The sequence below is a fragment of the Camelina sativa genome, chromosome 20 (genome assembly GCF_000633955.1).
Source record: "Camelina sativa cultivar DH55 chromosome 20, Cs, whole genome shotgun sequence".
Lineage (NCBI taxonomy): Eukaryota > Viridiplantae > Streptophyta > Magnoliopsida > Brassicales > Brassicaceae > Camelina > Camelina sativa.
Genome location: NC_025704.1, coordinates 28046333 through 28068382, shown reverse-complemented (window position 1 = coordinate 28068382; position 22050 = coordinate 28046333). Strand labels below are relative to the sequence as shown.

General features: G+C 38.4%; 1 protein-coding gene and 2 pseudogenes across 1 annotated transcript in view; all 3 read left to right on the top strand.

Moving 5' to 3' along the window:
• LOC104724753 (3-oxoacyl-[acyl-carrier-protein] synthase I, chloroplastic) overlaps positions 1-2573 on the top strand; it is a 9281-nt gene extending 6708 nt beyond the window's left edge. Inside the window, exons 2-7 of the mRNA XM_019242443.1 lie at positions 516-947; positions 1269-1442; positions 1558-1671; positions 1780-1881; positions 2038-2104; positions 2190-2573. Coding sequence (XP_019097988.1) covers positions 516-947; positions 1269-1442; positions 1558-1671; positions 1780-1881; positions 2038-2104; positions 2190-2257 — 957 coding nt within the window. The 3' untranslated portion in view covers positions 2258-2573. The remainder of the gene's footprint in view (positions 1-515; positions 948-1268; positions 1443-1557; positions 1672-1779; positions 1882-2037; positions 2105-2189) is intronic.
• LOC104771892 lies at positions 2956-7048 on the top strand (annotated as a pseudogene).
• LOC104771891 lies at positions 7558-15631 on the top strand (annotated as a pseudogene).

Below are 22050 nucleotides of genomic sequence, written 5' to 3'. Positions count from 1 at the left end.
TTAGAAGACAACGCTCGTTCATCTCCGCATCAGCATCAGCCACTGTCTCCGCTCCCAAACGCGAAACAGATCCGAAGAAACGAGTCGTGATTACTGGTATGGGTCTCGTCTCCGTGTTTGGCAACGACGTTGATGCTTACTACGAGAAACTCCTCTCTGGTGAGAGTGGGATCAGTTTGATTGACCGTTTCGATGCGTCCAAGTTCCCGACTCGATTCGGTGGTCAGATCCGTGGGTTTAGCTCTGAAGGTTATATCGATGGCAAGAATGAGCGTAGGCTTGATGATTGTTTGAAGTATTGCATTGTTGCTGGCAAGAAAGCTCTTGAGAGTGCTAATCTTGGTGGTGATAACCTTAACTCGGTAACCTTCTTCATCATAAAGTTTCAATTTTTCCGTCTTAGATTTGAATTAGGCACATAAAGAGTTTAAATTTCAGATTAGATTGAACATTTTCTTGAATTAGTAACTCCAATTTTGAGGTTCATACTCATCTCTGGTTTGGGTGTTTTGTAGATTGATAAGAGGAAAGCTGGAGTACTAGTAGGGACTGGTATGGGAGGATTAACTGTGTTTTCAGAAGGAGTTCAGAATCTGATTGAGAAGGGTCACAGGAGGATTAGTCCATTTTTTATACCTTATGCTATAACAAACATGGGTTCTGCTTTGTTGGCGATTGATCTTGGTCTTATGGGTCCAAACTACTCGATCTCAACTGCTTGTGCTACTTCTAACTACTGCTTTTACGCTGCTGCCAACCACATTCGTCGTGGCGAAGCGGATATGATGATTGCTGGTGGAACCGAGGCTGCTATTATTCCTATTGGGTTGGGAGGTTTTGTTGCTTGTAGGGCATTGTCACAGAGAAATGATGACCCTCAAACTGCTTCAAGGCCATGGGATAAAGCAAGAGATGGTTTTGTTATGGGTGAAGGAGCTGGTGTTCTGGTATGTCTCAGAAATTCTTACTCTTAGATTTGAAGATATGGATTTACATTCACTTACATTTGAAGGATGTGTGTATGGGTGTTTGTATATACGAGTTTGTTCTGGCCTATAGGATTTGATACACTGTTATCTTGCTGAATGGTTCCTACTTCTTAATGATGAAACTTGCTTTCCCATAGTCGATTAGCTGCGGAAGTATATTTGAACTTGAATTTTACAACTAAACAAAGTAGGTTTGTTTCATCATGATATTGGCTCATACATGTGACAAACTGTTTCGGAAAGACCCAATAGTAATATTACTGTCTGCTTTATTATTAGGTGATGGAAAGCTTGGAACATGCAATGAAACGTGGTGCTCCTATTGTAGCTGAATATCTTGGAGGTGCTGTTAATTGTGATGCTCACCATATGACTGATCCAAGAGCTGATGGGCTTGGTGTGTCTTCATGTATTGAGAGATGTCTTGAAGATGCTGGTGTATCACCTGAGGAGGTAAATAAACACAAACTTTTCATGCTTCCGAAGTTTTATGGCTATCTGAAACAAAAAGGTATCCAAAAAATTCATGTTACTTCCCTACTTAGATTCATTTCACTTTTTTTTTCAGGTAAATTACATCAACGCACATGCAACTTCCACTCTTGCTGGTGATCTTGCTGAGATTAATGCCATTAAAAAGGTATTCAAGAGCACTTCAGGGATCAAAATCAACGCCACCAAGGTTCGTCCCCAAGGCTACTGCGATTGAATGTTCTTCTCCTCCTCCTTTTTGTGTATTTGTTTGCTTTGCATTTTCCTGTTGATAACAGTTTTTTTTATTTTGTTACAGTCTATGATAGGTCACTGCCTCGGTGCAGCTGGAGGTCTAGAAGCCATCGCCGTCGTGAAGGCTATCAACACTGGATGGCTGCATCCTTCCATCAACCAATTTGTACGTATAATCTTCCTTTCTCTAACATAAAATCATTTACAAGTTCAACATCACAGTATAACAAGGAGTCAAGAAAAGGCTTCTTTGATTCTCCTTTCAGTTTTAAACTGTGGGCTTTGTTTGTCTTAGACGCTTATGCTCTGTTTCTCATTGTAGAACCCGGAACAAGCTGTGGACTTTGACACGGTCCCAAACCAGAAGAAGCAGCACGAGGTTGATGTTGGTAAGTGACGATATGCCCACCTTCTCATTGGATTAAACTGAAAACGATTTCTCTGATTAATAATGTCTTTCTGTTGTTGCTGCAGCCATATCAAACTCGTTCGGGTTTGGTGGACACAACTCAGTCGTCGCCTTCTCTGCCTTCAAACCCTGATTTTTCATACCATTTAAAAATTCTCTGCCCCATCTGTTACATCATCTCCATCATCATCCATCATCACCACTTGCAGCTCTTCTTGGTTAACAAGTTTGAGCTCTTCCTCTTGGCCATTTCCGAATCTCATTTTTTATTCCATGTTTTCTTATTGTTGCTGAGATTTCAGATTTTGCTTGTTCCCCCCTCTTATCCCGCGGAATGTTTGTATCTTTAGTTCGTTCCATATTTGAGTAATTTTATAAACAGAACTGAGAATCTTTTGTAGCAATGGTGTTAGTTTCAGAATAATCAAATTAGTGGGATTCTCAACTGTTTGAATTTTTTACATACGACACGAATGGTTTAGTCTGGATTTTATACAATTTCTTATATATTCCGGTTTACTGGTTTGAAAATAAGAAACACAGTAGCAAAAGTAAACCGAATCTAGTTGAATTGATTTGGTACGGTCTGATTTTAGAATCTGCGTGTAAACCAGATATACCGTACCGGTTTGGTGTTATCGCCTTGAGTAAAAAAAAAAACAACGCGGAAGAGGAGCGCGTTGGCGCCACCGACAAAAAATCTCCAAGCGCGTCGATGAAGGCCCAACCAAAAAGCCCAATTAATATCGGCCCAAAAGAACACTCTCTTCCCGCCAAAAAGGGAGCAGGTCATCCCACAATATCCCGCCATAGCAAAGACGCTCCCTTTATGCTTCTCGAAATCGAAACTCACTAAATCAGGTTTTTTTTTTTTCATAGAAGAAGAAGAAGGGCGGAACGAAGAACCCAGATTTGGTTAAGAAATGGATGTACCAGAGGAGACGAGGCTTCGCCACAAGAGAGATTTTATCCAGTTCCTCGATAGCGTAAGTCGACTTCACTCTTATCACTTCCTCCTGTCTTCACCAGACATTTTCTCGAGCTTTCTTCTGTTCTTGTATAGATGTAAATTGGGAAATTGATTGAATTGTGTGTAGATGTACATAGAAGAAATCAAGGCGTTGGTACAGCAGAAGCGTCACCGTCTCATTGTTGATATCTCTCACATTCATGACTACTTCCGCGATTCCTCCTCTAGGTTCGTCATCTTTCCTGAATTTGCGATAGTTTTTTAATCGGTTCTTTTGTAGAAAGGTTATGAATTTTCAATTACATTTGTCAATTTATTTTAGGGTTTTGTGAATTTGGGGATTTTTAAAGGTTTGTGCTTTTTTTAGATATATAGTCTTATGAATTGGAGATTGTGTGTTTTTGGGGATAGGATACTGAGGAATCCAAATGAGTACATGCAGTCATTTTGTGAGGCAGCTACTGAAGCTACACGAGGTATTGACCCTAAATACTTGAAGGAAGGAGAGCAAGTCCTTGTTGGATTTGAAGGTGTTTTCGTCTCTCGTGTTGTCACTCCTAGAGAGCTTCTCTCTGAGTTTATCGGATCTTTAGTCTGTGTTGAGGGCATTTTCACCAAATGTATGCATTTTCACTCTTTTCCTCTGCCTTTTTCATGCTGTTTTCTTGTTTATCTTCGAGTTCAAAAATCTCTGACACATGTTTTTTTCTTTCTCTTCAGGCTCTCTTGTGAGGCCAAAGGTTGTTAAAAGCGTACACTTTTGTCCATCAACCGGTGAATTTACCAATCGAGAATATCGAGACATAACATCTCATGCGGGTTTACCCACTGGGTCTGTCTATCCCACAAGGGTAATTACATGTTTCTTTTTTGTTGTTGTGTTAATCTATCTTTATATCTGGAAGATTTGCCTGTTACTGAATACAGAGTTTGTGTTTTCNAGTTCTTGAAGAAGTACATTCATTATGCCAAGCACCGTATCACGCCAAAGCTCACTGATGAAGTGAGACACTGAACTCATATATATAATATTTTATGTATCTGATTATCTTTTGCACTAAAATCTCTCTTTTTTTTTTANTTGTTGACTCATGCAAGCCAGGAGATCGAGTGGCTATTTTCGGCATTTACAAAGCTCTTCCAGGGAAAAGCAAGGGTAGTGTAAATGGAGTCTTTAGGTGCGTTTTCTCACACATCCCTAAGTTTAAAATGTTATTTTCACCTTGATAACGTTGACCAAGCTCTTTCTGCTGTGTAGGACTATCCTCATAGCCAATAATATCGCTCTGCTCAACAAAGAAGCAAATGCACCAATATACCAACCGCGAGACCTACAGTACATTAAAAAGATTGCAGGCAGAGATGATGCATTTGATCTCCTGGCTCGTTCCTTAGCACCTTCTATTTATGGGCACACTTGGATAAAGAAAGCAGTAGTTTTACTGATGCTTGGCGGTGTTGAAAAGAACCTCAAGAATGGAACCCACTTGAGAGGGTAAGTCTTTCTTGAAAACTGATTTCAGCTTCCGTCCATTGGATACTTTTGTCTAACTGATTTTTTCTTTCTTCACTTAAAATTTTCTTTTGGTGCTTTTAGAGACATCAACATGATGATGGTGGGTGATCCATCTGTTGCTAAATCTCAGCTTCTGAGAGCGATAATGAATATTGCACCATTGGCTATATCAACCACAGGTCGTGGTTCTTCTGGTGTTGGGTTAACTGCTGCTGTGACTTCTGACCAAGAAACAGGTAAAAAGCACACAGATGCGTTTTGACCTTTTTTTTTTGTTTCAAAAACTAAAATCAAAATTTGGAAAAGTTCATAGTGCTATTTCTCATAAAAATTAACTTCTCACTTCTCATTTTCATCAGGGGAGCGAAGACTAGAAGCTGGTGCAATGGTCCTCGCTGATAAAGGTATTGTGTGCATTGACGAGTTTGATAAGATGAACGATCAGGACCGAGTTGCTATACACGAAGTGATGGAGCAACAGACTGTAACCATTGCAAAAGCCGGTATCCATGCATCACTGAATGCTAGATGCAGTGTGGTTGCAGCTGCAAATCCCATATATGGAACTGTAAGTCCGCTCAGAACATGTCCTAATCTGCTGACTCAACTGACTAGTATTACTTGTTCTAATATCCTACTCTTACTCCTGCAGTATGACAGATCACTGACTCCAACAAAGAACATTGGACTTCCAGACTCGCTGCTTTCTCGTTTTGATCTACTGTTTATTGTGTTGGACCAAATGGATGCTGGTGTCGACCGCCTGATATCAGAACATGTCTTGCGCATGCATCGTTACAAAAACGATAGAGGTAGCCTATAAATCATGCTTCTATCTTTTACCAAACATTTCACAACCCACGTTTTGAAACATATATGGCTTTTGTGTGATCATAGGTGAGGCAGGTCCAGATGGGAGCTTGCCATACACGAGAGAGGACGATGGTGAGAGTGAAGTATTTGTTAAGTATAACCAAACTCTACATGGGAAGAGGAAAAGAGGCCAAACATATGACAAAACCCTTACGATTAAGTTCTTGAAGAAGTACATTCATTATGCCAAGCACCGTATCACGCCAAAGCTCACTGATGAAGTGAGACACTGAACTCATATATATAATATTTTATGTATCTGATTATCTTTTGCACTAAAATCTCTCTTTTTTTTTTAATTAAATTTGCAGGCATCAGAACGTATTGCAGAAGCATATGCAGATCTCAGAAATGCAGGTTCCGATACCAAGGTAATTCATTTCATAACATTACCTTACATTGAGTGTTTTGTCTTTGTCTTGGGAACCTGTATTTGACACAACCATCTACATATCTGCAGACTGGAGGTACTCTTCCGATAACAGCCAGAACTCTGGAGACAATAATCCGTCTTGCCACGGCACATGCCAAAATGAAGTTGAGCAGAGAGGTAACAGACTAACTCAAATCTTCTGTTTATTCCCCCTGGTCGTGAATATGTTCTCTTTAGATTCACTCTAAAGTAATCACTTTATTTCGAAAGGTTACTAAAGTTGATGCAGAGGCTGCCTTGAAGCTTATGAACTTTGCAATATATCATCAAGAATTAACAGAGATGGATGAACGCGAGCAAGAAGAACGTCAAAGGGAACAAACAGAACAAGAAAGAACACCAAGTGGCCGTAGAGGCAATCAACGCAGTAATAATGAAGATGGAGCAGAGAATGATGCTGCAAATGTCGACAGGTAACTAATTTGATCTCCTCCCTGAAAACTCATATCTCAGATTTCTCAACCCTAATATACATTGTTTTATTTCTTTTTGCTGGTCCATCTAGTGAAACTGCAGATCCAATGGAAGTGGATGAACCTCCAGTAGAGCAGTTCAGTGGCACGGTCTCTGCAGCAAGGATTGAAGTGTTTGAACGAGTGTTTGGGCAGCACATGAGGACACACAGGCTTGATGACATTTCTATTGCAGATATAGAGACTGTTGTCAACAACAATGGAGTTGGCGCTTCTCGTTACTCTGCAGATGAGATTATGGCTCTCCTAGAGGTAAATCACAAATCAATAAAAAAGCTTTCTCGTTATTTTGCTTTTTATACAATTTCTTCATAACTTAATGCTCTATTGTGGATTATATGCAGAAACTGCAAGATGATAACAAAGTGATGATCAGCGATGGCAAAGTTCACATCATTTGATCATGAAGAAATCCATAATCATCATTATGATATTAGAATTCTATAATAGTGTATTAGGAGAAGAGAACTCTTGGAAACCAAACTAGTATCATTTTGCAAAAATGTTTATTCATACATTTAGTTATAAGTTCTGCATTTATTAAGTGATGAAAATGCTTAAGAAACGCATCTGATTACAAAAATTGTGGAATGATAACACAGCAGAACAGTTTAGCAAGGCACAACCCAGGACTGAAATTTTCATTATCTAATGTTATTTATTGTCTGTCCTTTTAACCCAATGGTAAAAAAGAGATTGTGATAATTCCTAAACCCTTATTCCCAATGTTTTTTCTTTTGGTCACTCTGACTTTCTTTTTTTCCTAACTGTCGTCATTGTGTTGTCCATGATTGATTATAAAATCTGATTTCTTATATATACAATCTGGTTAAATTCCAAAAAGATGGATACAAATCGGTTTTGGTATACTGAGTAATACAAGAAAATCTGTAGTCTCCCTAATATTCACACTTAATTCCTAATATTCACACTTATTTGCTAACCGCAAGAATTCTTTGAAAAGTCTTACGAAGGAATTGAAGATTGAAAGACTCCACCAGCCAATAAGTGTTATCTTGGAAACAAAAGACCCAGAAAAGATAAGACTTAAGAGGCTATGAAACATTTGTATGTGACCATGTGCAGCAATGATTAAGACATCAAATTGGGAAACATCCGTCAAGTTGCGTTTGAAAAGTCTGAGAAACTTCGGCCGTCAATCTTTAAAGCAGATGTACTAGTGTAAAAGATTAGACTTGTGTGGCAGCGATTAAGTCAAGTTAGGAAGAGAAATGTCCGAGAAACAATAGTGAAATTGCTACTCAGATGCAATGTTAACGTTTTATATAAACGTCTCACTACTTAGATCTTATATCATCAATCTCCAAAATATTGGCTTTTAGTTTCCTCCTCTCATTCTCTCTCTATGGCATCTTCATCTGCTTCTCGCAATTGGTTATATGATGTTTTCTTGAGCTTTAGAGGGGAAGACGTCCGCGTTACTTTCCGTAGCCACTTTCTCAAGGAGCTCGACCGCAAGTTGATCACTGCTTTCAAAGACAATGAGATGGAGCGAAGCAACTCTCTCTGGCCAGAGCTTGAACAAGCGATTAAGGAATCTAGGATCGCAGTGGTACTTTTCTCCAAAAACTACGCTTCTTCAAGCTGGTGTCTTAAGGAGTTGCTGGAGATTGTGAATTGCAAGGATAATATTGTAATACCAGTTTTCTACGGTGTGGATCCTTCCCATGTGAGGCACCAAATCTGTGAATTTGGAAAGATCTTCGAAAAGACTTGCAAGAGACATTCAGAAGAAGTGAAAAGTCAATGGAAGAAAGCGTTGACTGATGTAGCTAATATGCTTGGATTTGATTCTGCCACCTGGTATAATTTTTACATTTCATTCTTATGTAGATACGTCTTGAATAAATTGTTATTTCAAAATTTCTTACATAATTATATGCTTAGATACATCTTGAAATTAACTGTTATTTCATATATTTTTCACCTTATAATTAGGGATAACGAAGCAAAAATGATTGAAGAAATAGCCAATGATGTTTTGGGTAAACTGCTTTCAACTACACCTAAGGATTCAGAGGAACTTGTTGGCATCGAAGATCATATCGCTGAAATGAGTTTACTGCTGAAACTGGAATCTGAAGAAGTGAGAATGGTTGGTATATGGGGTTCCTCAGGGACTGGTAAGACTACAATTGCAAGAGCTCTGTTTAAGCGACTTTCTTGTCACTTCCGCTGTAGCACTTTCATCGACATGGCTTTTGTATCTAAGTGTCGGAATATTTATAGTGGTGCCAATCCGGACGACCCCAACATGAAGTTGCAGCTACAAGGAAACTTCCTATCGGAGATTCTTGGGATAAAGGACATAAAGATAGATGATCCAAGTGCACTGAGAGAGAGGCTAAAGCACCAAAAAGTTCTTATCGTTATTGATGATTTGGATGATCTTATGGTACTAGATACATTGGTGGGTCAAACTCAATGGTTTGGAAGTGGGAGCAGAATCATTGTGGTTACAAATAATAAGTATATCTTAAGGGCTCATAGGATTGAGCATATTTATGAAGTTAGTTTCCCCACTAAAGAGCATGCATTTCAGATGTTAAGTTTTTGGGCTATATTGGAGATAGGCTGTACTATACTTAGTTAGTCGGTTTAATAGATTGTATTAGGTCATATGAATATTTCTTGTACACACTTGTATATAAGGCATGAGCCGTCGAACATAAATGATCAAGAAACCCTTTTACAACTTCTAAGGCTTCTTGACATGGTATCAGAACAATAACCAAAACTTCTAAAGGTTATTGTTCGTTTCTCTGGATCTCTTTCTGCTGCTTCCAGATCTCTGTATTTTTTTTTCTTTTCGTTTATTGACCTGCAATACAACTTTCTCTCTTAGTTGTTATTCTTCGTAAGTGATGGCTACTTCTGATTCAATCTCAACATCAGCTTCTTCTGCTTTGATTGAAACTACAAATCCATCACGTGTTGAAAGCCGTCGTACGATCTCACCGTATGACTTATCTTCTAGTGATAATCCTGGAACTTTGATCTCCAAGCCATTGTTGCGTGGTCCTAACTACGATGAGTGGGCAACTAACCTTCGCTTGGCACTAAAGGCAAGGAAAAAGTTCGGTTTCGCTGATGGTACTATACCTCAGCCAGCCGAAACATCACCAGACTTTGAAGATTGGGCCGCAAACAACGTACTAGTTGTTTCCTGGATCAAGCTTACTATTGATGAAAATTTATCTTCATCTCTTTCTCACACCGATGACTCACATGAGCTTTGGGAACATATCCAAAAGCGATTTGGTGTGAAGAATGGACAGCGTGTTCAACGTCTTAAGACGGACTTAGCAAACTGTCGTCGAAAAGGACTTGCCATAGAAGCCTACTACGGCAAGCTTACTCAACTGTGGCGGAACTTGGCTGACTACCAAAGAGCCAAGACAATGGAGGAAGTTCGCAGAGAGCGAGAAGAGGACAAGCTTCACCAATTCTTGATGGGCTTGGACGAAACGGTGTACGGTTCCATCAAGTCTTTTTTACTCTCTCGGGTTCCCTTGCCCAGTCTTGAGGAAGCTTACAACACGGTGTCTCAGGATGAGGAATCGAAACTTCTGAGTCGTTTACATGATGAGAGGACAGACGGTGTGAGTTTTGCTGTTCAGACTGCCTCTCGGCCTCGTAGTTTTGTCGAAAACAGAGGTTCTTCAGTCACGTGTTCAGACTGTGGTCGTGTTGGGCATCTGCTGAAAACTGTTTTCAGCGTATTGGCTATCCACATTGGTGGCCAGATAAGACCAAGCTTAAGAGTGGGAATAATTTCTCCAAAGGAAGTCCATCCAGTAATGTCACGGGTCGTGGTCCTCATACTACTGCCATCGGATCAATGCGAAGCAAAGGCTCGGATGCTGCCCATGTTAATCACGTTGCTGCATAAACGAATGGTCTCACTTCTGGTTTTGGTCTTAACGCCTCTACTTTGCCTGTGCAACAAGCACCTCTGACTGCTGCAGATCGTGTTGGTATTAGTGGTCTTACAAACGATCAATGGAAGCTTTTAGTTCATATGCTTGAAGAACGAAAAGCTCCTCCTACTGAGCGGTTATCTGGTAAGTTTTCATTGAATCTTGGATAATTGATACTGGGGCATCTAATCATATGACAGGAACCCTTGAGTTTTTGTTTGATATATGTGATATGGCACCGGTCTTAATTAAACTACCGGATGGTCGTTTCACCACCGCTACTAAACATGGTCGTGTTTCATTTGGCACCAAACTGAATCTTCAAGATGTCTATTTTGTTGATGGACTTCAATGTCATCTCATTTCAGTCTCGCAGCTCACCCGTGATAGAGGGTGCATTTTGCAAATTACTGACCGGCTTTGTGTTGTTCAGGACCGCATTACCAAGATGCTGATTGGAGTCGGTGAACAACAAAACGGGCTGTATTTCTTTAGAGGCTTGGACGTTGCAGCAGCTTACAAGGTCGACTCGGTGTCCGTTGATGTCTGGCATTGTCGGTTGGGTCATCCATCTTCTACAGCTATGGAAATGTTGAAGTTTTCTGATTTAAGTAGTCATAGTAGTTTTGATTCTCAAAGTTGTGACGTTTGTATTCGTTCAAAACAAACACGTGATTCTTTTCCTTTGAGTAATAATAAGACAAGTTTCCCATTTGAACTCATACACTGTGATCTTTGGGGTCCTTACCGGACGACTGCTCTTTGTGGGTCTCGGTATTTTCTTACTATTCTCGATGACTACTCTCGTGCTGTATGGATTTATCTTCTTCCTTCTAAGAGTGATGCTCCTCGCCATTTTAAGAATTTTCTTAAGTTAGTTGAGACGCACTTTTCAGCTCATGTGAAAACAGTTCGTAGTGACAATGGTTCTGAGTTTGTATGTCTCTCCGATTTCTTTACAGAAAAAGGAATTATTCATGAGACATCGTGTGTTGGGACTCCTCAACAAAACGGTTGTGTTGAACGCAGGCATCGCCATATTTTGAATGTTGCTCGAGCTCTAATGTTTCATGCTCATCTTCCACTAAAATTTTGGGGCTATTGTGCTCTCACCGCCGGTTATCTCATAAATCGTACTCCGACGCATCTGCTTAACGGTAAAACTCCATTTGAGCTGATTTATAAATGTCCGCCTCCAATGACTCGTATTCGCGTTTTTGGATGTTTGTGTTATGTTCATAACCAGAAACATGGTGGAGATAAAATTGCTACTCGTAGTACGAAATCAGTCTTTCTTGGTTACCCTTTTGGTAAGAAGGGCTGGCGAGTTTATAATATTGAGACAGGGGTTGTCTCTGTATCACGAGATGTGATCTTCAATGAACAAGAGTTTCCGTTTGCTGTGTCTTCTTCATTACCGGTTTTGGCTTCTGCAGACACATCTCCTCCACTTGTCCTCGATGATGAATTTTTACCAGCATCTACGTCTTCATCTACAGATGTTTTGCCCGTTCCCATTTCAAGACCGCATGATCCGGTTTCTGAGACTCGCGAATCCCCTGTTCTGCGTACTCAGTCGTCTTTAGAAACCTTTGTACCTGCACCTTCTGCCTCAGTTGATCCACAACTTGACAGTGCGTCTTCTTCGTCACCAGGGCTACCCGAGCTATTAGGCAGAGGTCATCGAAGGAAAATGCCCTTTGTGCTTCTTAAAGACTATGTTGTTCCTCCTCTTCATAGTTCTTCTCTTGCTTTGTCCTCTACAGCTTCAACAGCCCCAGACCTCTCCATTTCTTCGGAATCTTTGGTTGTTCCAACTGCTTCTTCTCAGTCGCTCGAAGGTGGTAAACGCAAAAAGAAATCTCCAACTATGCTTGCTGATTATGCTTTAACTGTTCTCGCCAATCCTAATCCATCGGCTACTCCTTATCCCATAGATAATTACTTGTCTAGTGCCAGTTTTTCCGAGAACTATCAAGCATTTCTTTTTGCAATTACGGCTGGAACAGAACCAAAATCTTTCAAAGAGGCGATTTTAGACGAAAATTGGCGGTTGGCTATTAAAGATGAGATAACTGCTTGTGAGGATACAAGAACATGGACTCCTAACGATCTTCCTCCGGGGAAGACAGCTCTTGGCTGTATGTGGGTTTTTCCTCTCAAGTTTAATGCCAATGGTTCTCTTCAAAGGTACAAGGCACGGCTTGTCGTTCTTGGCAATCATCAAACTGAGGGTCTTGACTATAACAAAACTTTTGCTCCTGTTGCTAAAATGGTCACGGTCCGTATTTTTCTTCAACAAGTAGCATCTTTGAATTAGGAGGTTCATCAAATGGATGTTCATAATGCTTTTCTCCATGGTGATCTTGATGAAGAAGTTTATATGAAATTTCCTCCAGGTATTCAGTCAAGTAATCCCAATAAGGTACTTCGTCTGCATAAATCTCTTTATGGTCTCAAACAAGCACCGCGATGTTGGTATGCCAAGCTGAGTCAGGTGTTAGAGAGTTACGGTTTTCAGCAAAATGATTCAGATCATTCCCTCTTTATATTCGAAAATAGGGTAACTCGTCTTCATGTTCTCGTGTATGTAGATGACTTGATTATCACGGGAAGCTCGATCCATGTTGTCAACGAGTTCAAAGCTTATTTAAGCTCTTGTTTTCACATGAAGGATCTCGGTGTGTTGCGTTATTTTCTGGGTATTGAGGTTGCGCGTAGTCCGTCTGGCATCTATTTATGTCAGCAGAAATATGCTCTTGATATTATTGCTGAAACAGGTCTTATGGGTGTCAAACCAGTTTCTTTTCCGCTGGAACAGAATCATCGTCTTGACCGGGTTAAAAGTGCCACTCTTGTTGGTTCTGAAGCAACTCGTTATCGCCGCTTGGTGGGTCGGTTGATTTATCTTGGTGTCACTCGACCTGAGCTGTCTTATGCTATTCACATTCTCTCTCGGTTTATGGCTGCTCCCAAACAGGCTCATTTGACTGCTGCTCTATGTGTTGTTTGCTATTTGAAACATAGTCCGGGTCAAGGGATACTTCTTCGAGCGCATACTCCGTTGGTGCTTACTGCGTGGTGTGATGCTGATTGGGGTAAGTGTGCTCTCACTAGTCGCTCTCTCACAGGCTGGTTTGTTCAGCTTGGTGGTTCGCTTGTATCTTGGAAGACTAGTAAGCAAGATCGTGTTTCTCAATCTTCGGCAGAAGTAGAGTACCGCACTATGGCAACAATTGTTAGTAAGATTCTCTGGTTGCGTGATTTGCTTCCTGCTCTTGGCATCGATTGTACTCCTCCCACGATCCTTCATTCCGATAGTTTATCAGCCATTAAGCTTGCCGCAAATCCGGTGTTCCATGCTCGTACGAAGCATATTGGTCGTGATTGTCATTTTATCCGGGATGAACTCGTACGTAAGACGGTCGCTACAAAGCATGTCTCTTCTGCATCTCAGCTTGCTGATATCTTGAATAAGGCGTTGGGACAAAAGGAGTTTGAATTTTTCCTTGACAAGCTGGGTTGGACAAAAGGTGTTGAGCTATATTGGAGTTGGGCTGTATTATACTTAGCCTATAGTTAGTCGGTTTAATAGATTGTATTAGGTCATATGAATATTTCTTGTACACACTTGTATATAAGGCATGAGCAGTCGAACATAAATGATCAAGAAACCCTTTTACAACTTCTAAGGCTTCTTGACATATGTCAATCTGCTTTCGGGAAAAAAGCTCCACTTGAAGATTTTGAGATGCTTATAGTTGAAGTTGCAAGACACGCGGGCAGTTTACCTTTGAGTCTTACTCTTTTGGGTAAGTCTTTGAGGTGGACGAATCAGGAGTCTTGGACGGATATGCTGCTAAGGTTTCAGAATGGTCAAGACAGTCAAATTGAGAAAATACTAAGAATCAGCTATGATGGGTTACGTAGTGCAGATGAGCAAGCGATATTTTGTCATATCGCATGTCTTTTCAATCACATGGAAGTATCATTCATCGAGTCGTTGCTCGCAGATAGTAACTTGGGTGTTACTATTGGGCTGAAAAGCCTAGCTGATAAGTCCCTCATTCATGTCAGAGACGGTTCTGTGGTGATGCACCGTTCGCTACAAGAAATTGGCAGAAGAATTGTTCGCACACAGTCCATTGACAAACCTGGAGAACGCACATTTCGGGGATATATGTGATGTACTCAATGCATGCACCGTAAGTTTTTTTTTTTTTTTTTTTTTTTTTTTTTTTTTAAATATTTTTGCTCCTTGCATATGTCAATATTGATAGCAGACCTACACCAAAAACAGTTTTGGTGTAGGTCTGCTATCAAATATATGAGGTTAAGAGAAATGCCATCTGATAAACGATGAATTGTATGGGTTTGTCTCTTTCTCATTAATATCATATTTTGCAGGGTACTGAAAAGGTTTTAGGTATATCACTGGATACAAGTGAGATTGACGAGTTCAATGTACATAAGAGTTCCTTCAAACAGATGCATAATCTCCGTTTTTTAGAAATTGATTCGAAGAACAATAGGAAGAATGCGAGAATGCACTTACCTGAAAGTTTCGACTATTTGCCCCCTACACTCAAACTATTGTGCTGGCCCAAATTTTCAGTGAGGTATATGCCTTCTAATTTTTGTCCTAAAAACCTTGTCAAGCTCAAAATGCCGAATAGCAAGCTATATAAGCTGTGGGAAGGAGTTGTGGTAAGTATTGAGAGTAATTTCTTTTGCTATTATCATTGAGGGGAGGTCACAGTGCTTATTTTTGTTTTTGGATGGTAATCATTTCGTGATATGTAATTTCTACTGAGCTATGTATTTAATTTTTGTTGGGTACAGGATTTGACATGTCTAAAGGAAATGGATCTGTATGGATCAGAAGACCTGAAAGAAATTCCAGACCTTACCATGGCTACTAATCTCGTGACGCTTAATCTTATGTTTTGCAAGAGTTTGGTGGAGCTTCCTTCCTCTATACGCAATCTCATTAAACTGTTGAAATTGAACATGGAGTTCTGCAACAGTCTGAAGAGTTTTCAACTGGCTTCAACCTCAATCTCTGGACCGCCTCAACTTTAAGTATTGCTCGAAGTTGAGGACTTTTCCTGAATTCTCAACCAACATCTCAGTTCTCAATATGTATGGACAAACATTAAAGAATTCCCTTCAAATTTACATCTCGAGAAGCTTGTTGACCTTGAAATATCATCAAGTAGCAAGAGTGATAGGGAACCATGGGAAGGAGTGAAGAAGGTATGTAGTTCTAAACTTTAAGTTTTCTCCAACCTCTTTTATTAACGCTTTTATAGTTACAAAAAAAAATCATTGTCGCTGGCTAAAATAATCAGGAAAAAAGATGAAATAAAAACTTAAAACAATTACATTATCGCTGTCATATATATATATTTTTGAACAACGTTGTCTTATATATCTATCAGAGATTCGCCATTTATAAAAAGAAAAAATATATATATGCTTTGCTAAAAAAGTTTACTAAACAAAAGACTTTAGTTTATTGTACTAAATCTAACTGGAAAAGGATTCATATATTACTTTTTAAAAATATTTCTGAAAGTATTATACATTTCGTTAGACCATAATTACTGGTAGGGGTGTCAATCGGGTTGGCCCAGTCCGGCCCGGCCCGAAACATAAAGCCCGCATATGTTTGAGCCCAGCCCGGTCCGGCCCGAAATATTTCTGAGCCTATATTTCAAAACTCGAGTCCGGCCCTAACAGGACTACAGGGTTTTTCGGACTTTTTCGGGTTTATCTTATTGATCAAAAATCCAAACTTATAAGCATTAAAAAGCAGTGTTTGAAGGTGCACTATAAAACAAATCAATCAAAAATTTAATAATTCATCTATATTCACTACAACCAACTTAATGTTAAACATCGAGTAAATGATAATTTTTGTTTAATCTTATGATTGAATCCTAACTTTTATAGAGTATCCCTTATATATTTAATAGAATTTTTTTTTGCAAAAAGCTAACACGTCGTAATCATAGAGCTCAAGGGACTTTATTGCAAATAAACCCTCTAATATAAACTTACTAGAAGTCATCCGTGCTACGCATGGATTTAGTTTACATTGTTGTTCAATTTTAGTAATTTGAAGATTATTAGTTTTTATTTGTTTATTCAGTAATAGTTATAATTGTGATTTTAAAAATATATTGATCATATTAATTTTTTTTGGGTTCATTTATTTGATGTTACTTGAGTTTCATTTTATATATAGTATTAGAGTATTTCAACACATGGAGAAACTTTTGATTACATAGTAGAGTGTTTATGGTTTTTTTTTCCCTTTAGTTTTTTCATACAAATTAGAGCATGTGCATTGGTGAGAAACCCATTGAGTTTCTCATCATATAATATTATTTTTTAATGTAGAGAAATTTGGAACATTTTTCTAATATGAGAATTATTTAAAAATACCCTTTTTGAGATAATCCTTTTAAGGAAAAAAATTCTTTTTGAACATTTTCATTTTTGCCCTCTTTTACACAAATTACAATATGTTAAATTAATTTTAATAATTTTTTTCTAAGGTTTGGATTCTCTATTTTACATTTAGGATATAGTTTTGATGAGATAGGGTTTAGTATTTGGAGTTTAGAATTTAGAGTTTAGTAATTTTATACATAGAAAATGAGTTTTTTTTTGAAAATGAACAACATGAAATGGTATTATTGAAAAGTAACATAGGAAAAAGGGTATTTTTGAAAATACGGTATTTGATACTAAAATTCCTAAAAATATATGATACCAGTATACAATTAGCATATACTACTCACTATAGAAGTCAAATTAATCAAATATAGTATAGAAATTTGCAACTCATATCGTACTATGAGATAAAAAGACATCACAAGCTTAACAACATGGTTTTTTAAGCATATGATAGTAACATACAATATTCCTTTTTATAATAGTTTAAAATACATTTTTTTTTCTTAAAGATGAAGACTAATAAGAAACTAAATTTACAATGGAAAGACTCATATGCATCATCCAATAAGAAGAAGTTGCTTTACCAAATGAATGCCCAAAAGAAAAAAATAATAGAGATTCTAAAATATAAGAAAGGAACAAAACCTAACATGTTCAACTTATTAAATCAATGATAGTTCATTTTTTTCATGATGTAGTAATATTAACATAACCAAGAAACACGATAACCTGAAGTAAAAATAAAATTTGAGTCAAGGTCCGAACCATAGGCTAAGCAAGTGAAACCAAGGATTAGGGCATCAATTTTTGTGAGGCATATTTTAGACCAAAAGTTTTAGGTCTTTTATGTAGGGAAAAAATTATAAGTTCAGTTATTATTAATTTTTTTTTATATGTTCGAACTATATTATACTCCCTCCGTTTTAAAATATAGGATGTTTTAGTGAAAACACACATATTAATAAATAGTTACTTTTTAAAAAGTTTCACCAATGGAAAAGGTGCAGGCGATTTCCTGCCCTGCTTTGCATGCAAACGACCAGTCGAATAAGAAAAATGGAGAAACGGTTGTCTCAGAGACAGATGCGGTTGTTGAGTCTACTGAGCCAAAGAAGGGGGAAACAAAGGTGGTAGTTAATCAAGTTGAGAATACTGAAGCTACGGAGGAAGATAAGGCTCTTGGTTAGAAAACTCCCACCAAAGGGTTGCGGAGCCCGGTCAAACAGGTTTCTACTATGAAGGATGTATCTAATATATCAAACTCTTTTTCCTGTTTGAGTGACAAAGGGGAACATGGAGAGGTACTGGATACAGCAGTTGAGGAGAGTAGCGATCCGCCTAATGTTCACTCAGAGGGGGAGTCTCTTTCTACTGATGCTACGACTTCAGAGGCTGTCATACCACTGGAGAATACGAGCCACGAAGGGGTTAGTGCTTCGGAGCGACAGGAGTCTGGTCTTACTCTTAGACCGTCCCTTCCCCGAGCTTCTAAAGAGGTCCATAAATTCATCTCTACTACCACCTCTCAGAGTATTCGAGCTCAAGCTCCTAGCTCTCTGAAACCACGTCAAAACCCAAAACACCTCTGATGTCAGGGTTCTTTTGGAACATGCGAGGTTTCAACAAAAAAGAAAAGCAGCGTGTTGTGAGAGAATGGATGAGACAGGGAACTTACGATTTCGGCTGTTTAATAGAAACTAAGGTCAAGGAAAGACGCGCGGATAGAGTGGTGAGATCCGTGTTTGATGGTTGGTCTTTCCTATCTAACTACGATGAACATAGGTTAGGGAGAATTTGGGTCGTTTGGAGAAACAACGTCAGGGTTACTCCGGTCTACCGAACTTCTCAGTTAATCACTTGTTCTATCTACATTGAAGGAATGGAGGAGTTCTTTGTCTCTTTTATTTACGCATCAAACTTGGCTGCAGAACGACAAGAGTTGTGGACTGACCTTAAACACCATCAGGACTCCCCTCTTTTTAGAGATAAACCGTGGATTCTTTGTGGTGATTATAATGAAATCTTGGATGGAGATGATCATTCGCTTAATGCGTCTGTTCCACATTGCACACCAGGAATGAGGGATTTTCAGGCTATTGCACAATATTGTGATCTCTCTGATATGCATTATCATGGTCAGCGGTTCACATGGTGCAATAAAAGGCAGGATGGAGTTATCTGCAAAAAACTTGACAGAGTCCTCATGAACAAGCATTGGCTGCAGCATTTTGCCCATTCTTATTCTGTTTTTGAGCCGGGAGGATGCTCTGACCACCTTCGTTGTCGGTTCTATCTCTCTGCAGTTGCACCAAAAATAAAGAAACCTTTCAAGTTTATTAACATCACTGCGTCTCATCAAGATTTCTCTATGGTAGTTGATGAGCACTGGAAACTCTCACCTCCTCTGTTCCATTCTACATCTGCGATGCACAAACTTTCAAAGAAACTTAAAGGTCTGAAATCCTCTCTGCGATCTCTAGGGAAGAGTTTGGTTGGCTCTATCCAAGTTCGCACAAAAGAAGCATACAAAACTTTGTGTGACCTGCAGGCTGCAACAATGACAAACCCCTCCTCTCAGGCTGTTAGTGATGAGGCGGCTGCTTATGATAAATGGCGAAGGTTATCGGATATAGAGGAGAGTTACTTAAAACAAAAGGCTAAGCTTCACTGGCTGAAAATAGGCGACCAAAATAATAAAGCGTTCCACACTGCAGCCTCTATACGGGAATCATGCAACAGCATCAAAGAAATTAAATGTGATGATGGAAGGGTAGTCAACACTCAGGATCAACTAAAAACTGAAGCTGCTAACTATTTTCAAAGCTTTCTCAACATGAGACCTGAGAATTACACTTCCTGGTCACAAGAGGATTTGGAAGCTGTGTTAGATTTTAAATGTGCAGAGAGCGATAAGAGTTTGCTTACACATGATGTATCTAAGGAAGAGATTAGGAGGGTGTTATTTGCTATGCCTAGTTCAAAATCTCCGGGTCCAGATGGATTTACTGTGGAGTTCTTTAAGGCCTCTTGGGGAACTCTAGGTGATGATTTCGTGGTAGCTATACAATCCTTTTTCCGCACTGGTTTCTTGCCAAAAGGGGTGAACTCTACTATACTGGCTCTTATTCCCAAAAAGAAGAAAGCAAGAATCATGAAAGACTATCGACCGATCTCCTGCTGTAATGTTCTCTATAAGGTCATTTCGAAGATCCTGGCTAATCGACTCAAGATTATTCTACCGAAATTCATCTCACCTAATCAATCAGCCTTTGTCAAGGATCGCTTGCTCATGGAAAATGTGCTTCTTGCCACTGAACTCATCAAAGACTACCACAATGACACAGTTTCTCCTCGGTGTGCTCTCAAGATTGATATATCAAAAGCATTTGACTCTGTTCAGTGGAGTTTCTTGCTCACCACTTTGAAAGCAATGGATTTCCCGGAGCAGTACATTCTCTGGATTCAAACCTGCATCTCGACAGCATCTTTTTCAGTCCAAGTGAATGGAGAACTGGCGGGTTATTTTGGTAGTACGCGCGGCTTACGACAAGGTTGCTCCCTTAGTCCATATCTCTTTGTTATATGCATGAATGTTTTATCCCGCAAGTTAGATACGGCTACGGTGAATCGAGGTTTTGGTTATCACCCCAAGTGCAAACCTCTGAAACTAACTCACCTCTGTTTTGCTGATGACCTGATGGTGTTAGTGGATGGATCAAAACAGTCGGTTACGGGGGCTCTACAGGTTTTTGATGATTTCGCGGTTCATTCCGGGTTACACATTAGTATTGAAAAATCAACCATATACACTGCTGGCATTCCCTTTGCCACCAAACAAGAGATTCTTCACCAGTTCTCATTCGCATGTGGCTCCCTTCCGGTTCGATATCTTGGTTTACCGCTCTTACCAAGAAGAATGACTTCGGGGGACTATTTACCTCTCATCGAAAAGATACGTTCGCGTATCGCCTCATGGACAGCTAGGATGCTCTCTTTCGCGGGTAGACTACAGCTCATCAGCTCAGTCTTATTTAGCCTAACAAATTTTTGGATATCTGCTTTCACCAATCATAAACAAATTTAATTTAACATTAAATTCAAAAAAAAAAAAAGTTTCACCAATCATAAACAAGTCTGCATAATATAAAATATAAATTTAATCTAAAAGTTGCATAGAAAATTGGAAACATCCTATATTATGAAACAAAAATACTTCTCTAAACATCCCATATTATGAAACGGAGGGAGTATAAGAAAACAGTATATTATTCATGTAGATATATCCAATTTAAGGATAAAATTTTATTAGGTTTATCTAAAAACCTATTTCATCTTTTGAATTGTTGGTGAATGAGCATTATATTAATGTTAATTAAACTTGTTGTTACTGAGATTTAAAGTAAAATTCAATTTAGGAAAACAAATATGTAAGTCTAATAAAAAAATTCATATTCGAAAGTTCTAAAACAATAATGAGTTATTAGACAATATTATATTTATTTTCGTAGAAATGTTTAAATGAACATGAAAACATTGAAAACACAAAGAAAAATATGAGCAAGCAAAGCGAACTACAATATGGAAATAACTTTTACTGTATGACATCCAAAATTGCTGGACCAGCTCATGGAGAGTAGGAAAGACATACATAAACACTCTAATGAATAAATAAAATTTTCAAACATTTTCACATAATTTTTTTCTTCGTAGTAATATTGCGAACAACAAACATGATAACATGCAACAAAAAATTAAAAATTATTCAAGAATATCTATTAAAATTTGGAAAGATATATAAAAATAATATAATTCTTCATAGGAACCTAATGACTGAAATTAAATAATAATGACTGAAAATTTGTGTTAAAAGCAGAGTAATTAGGGATTGAATTCTAATTTTATAAAAAACAGAATGAATTCTGCTTTTATGAAAAAAGAATTGGTAAGATCTAATGAGGAATAAATAAGTAAGCAATTATCAAATTACTTACAGAAAACATCCCACCATCTATATATATAAAGTTACCTTTCCTCACTCCTCATGCTGCCACATCAGCAACTCATTCTTTTTATTTGGGCCTAATCCTAAACACTAATCCACTATGTAACTTCTAATCCATTCATTCATAACACTTTAAAAGCCCATATTAAATCCAAATTTTTTAAATAAATGAATATTTTAAAATAGTAAAAATAATACTATTCATTTATTTTAGTAATAATATTATGGGTGAGTTACTAGAATATTGCATAAA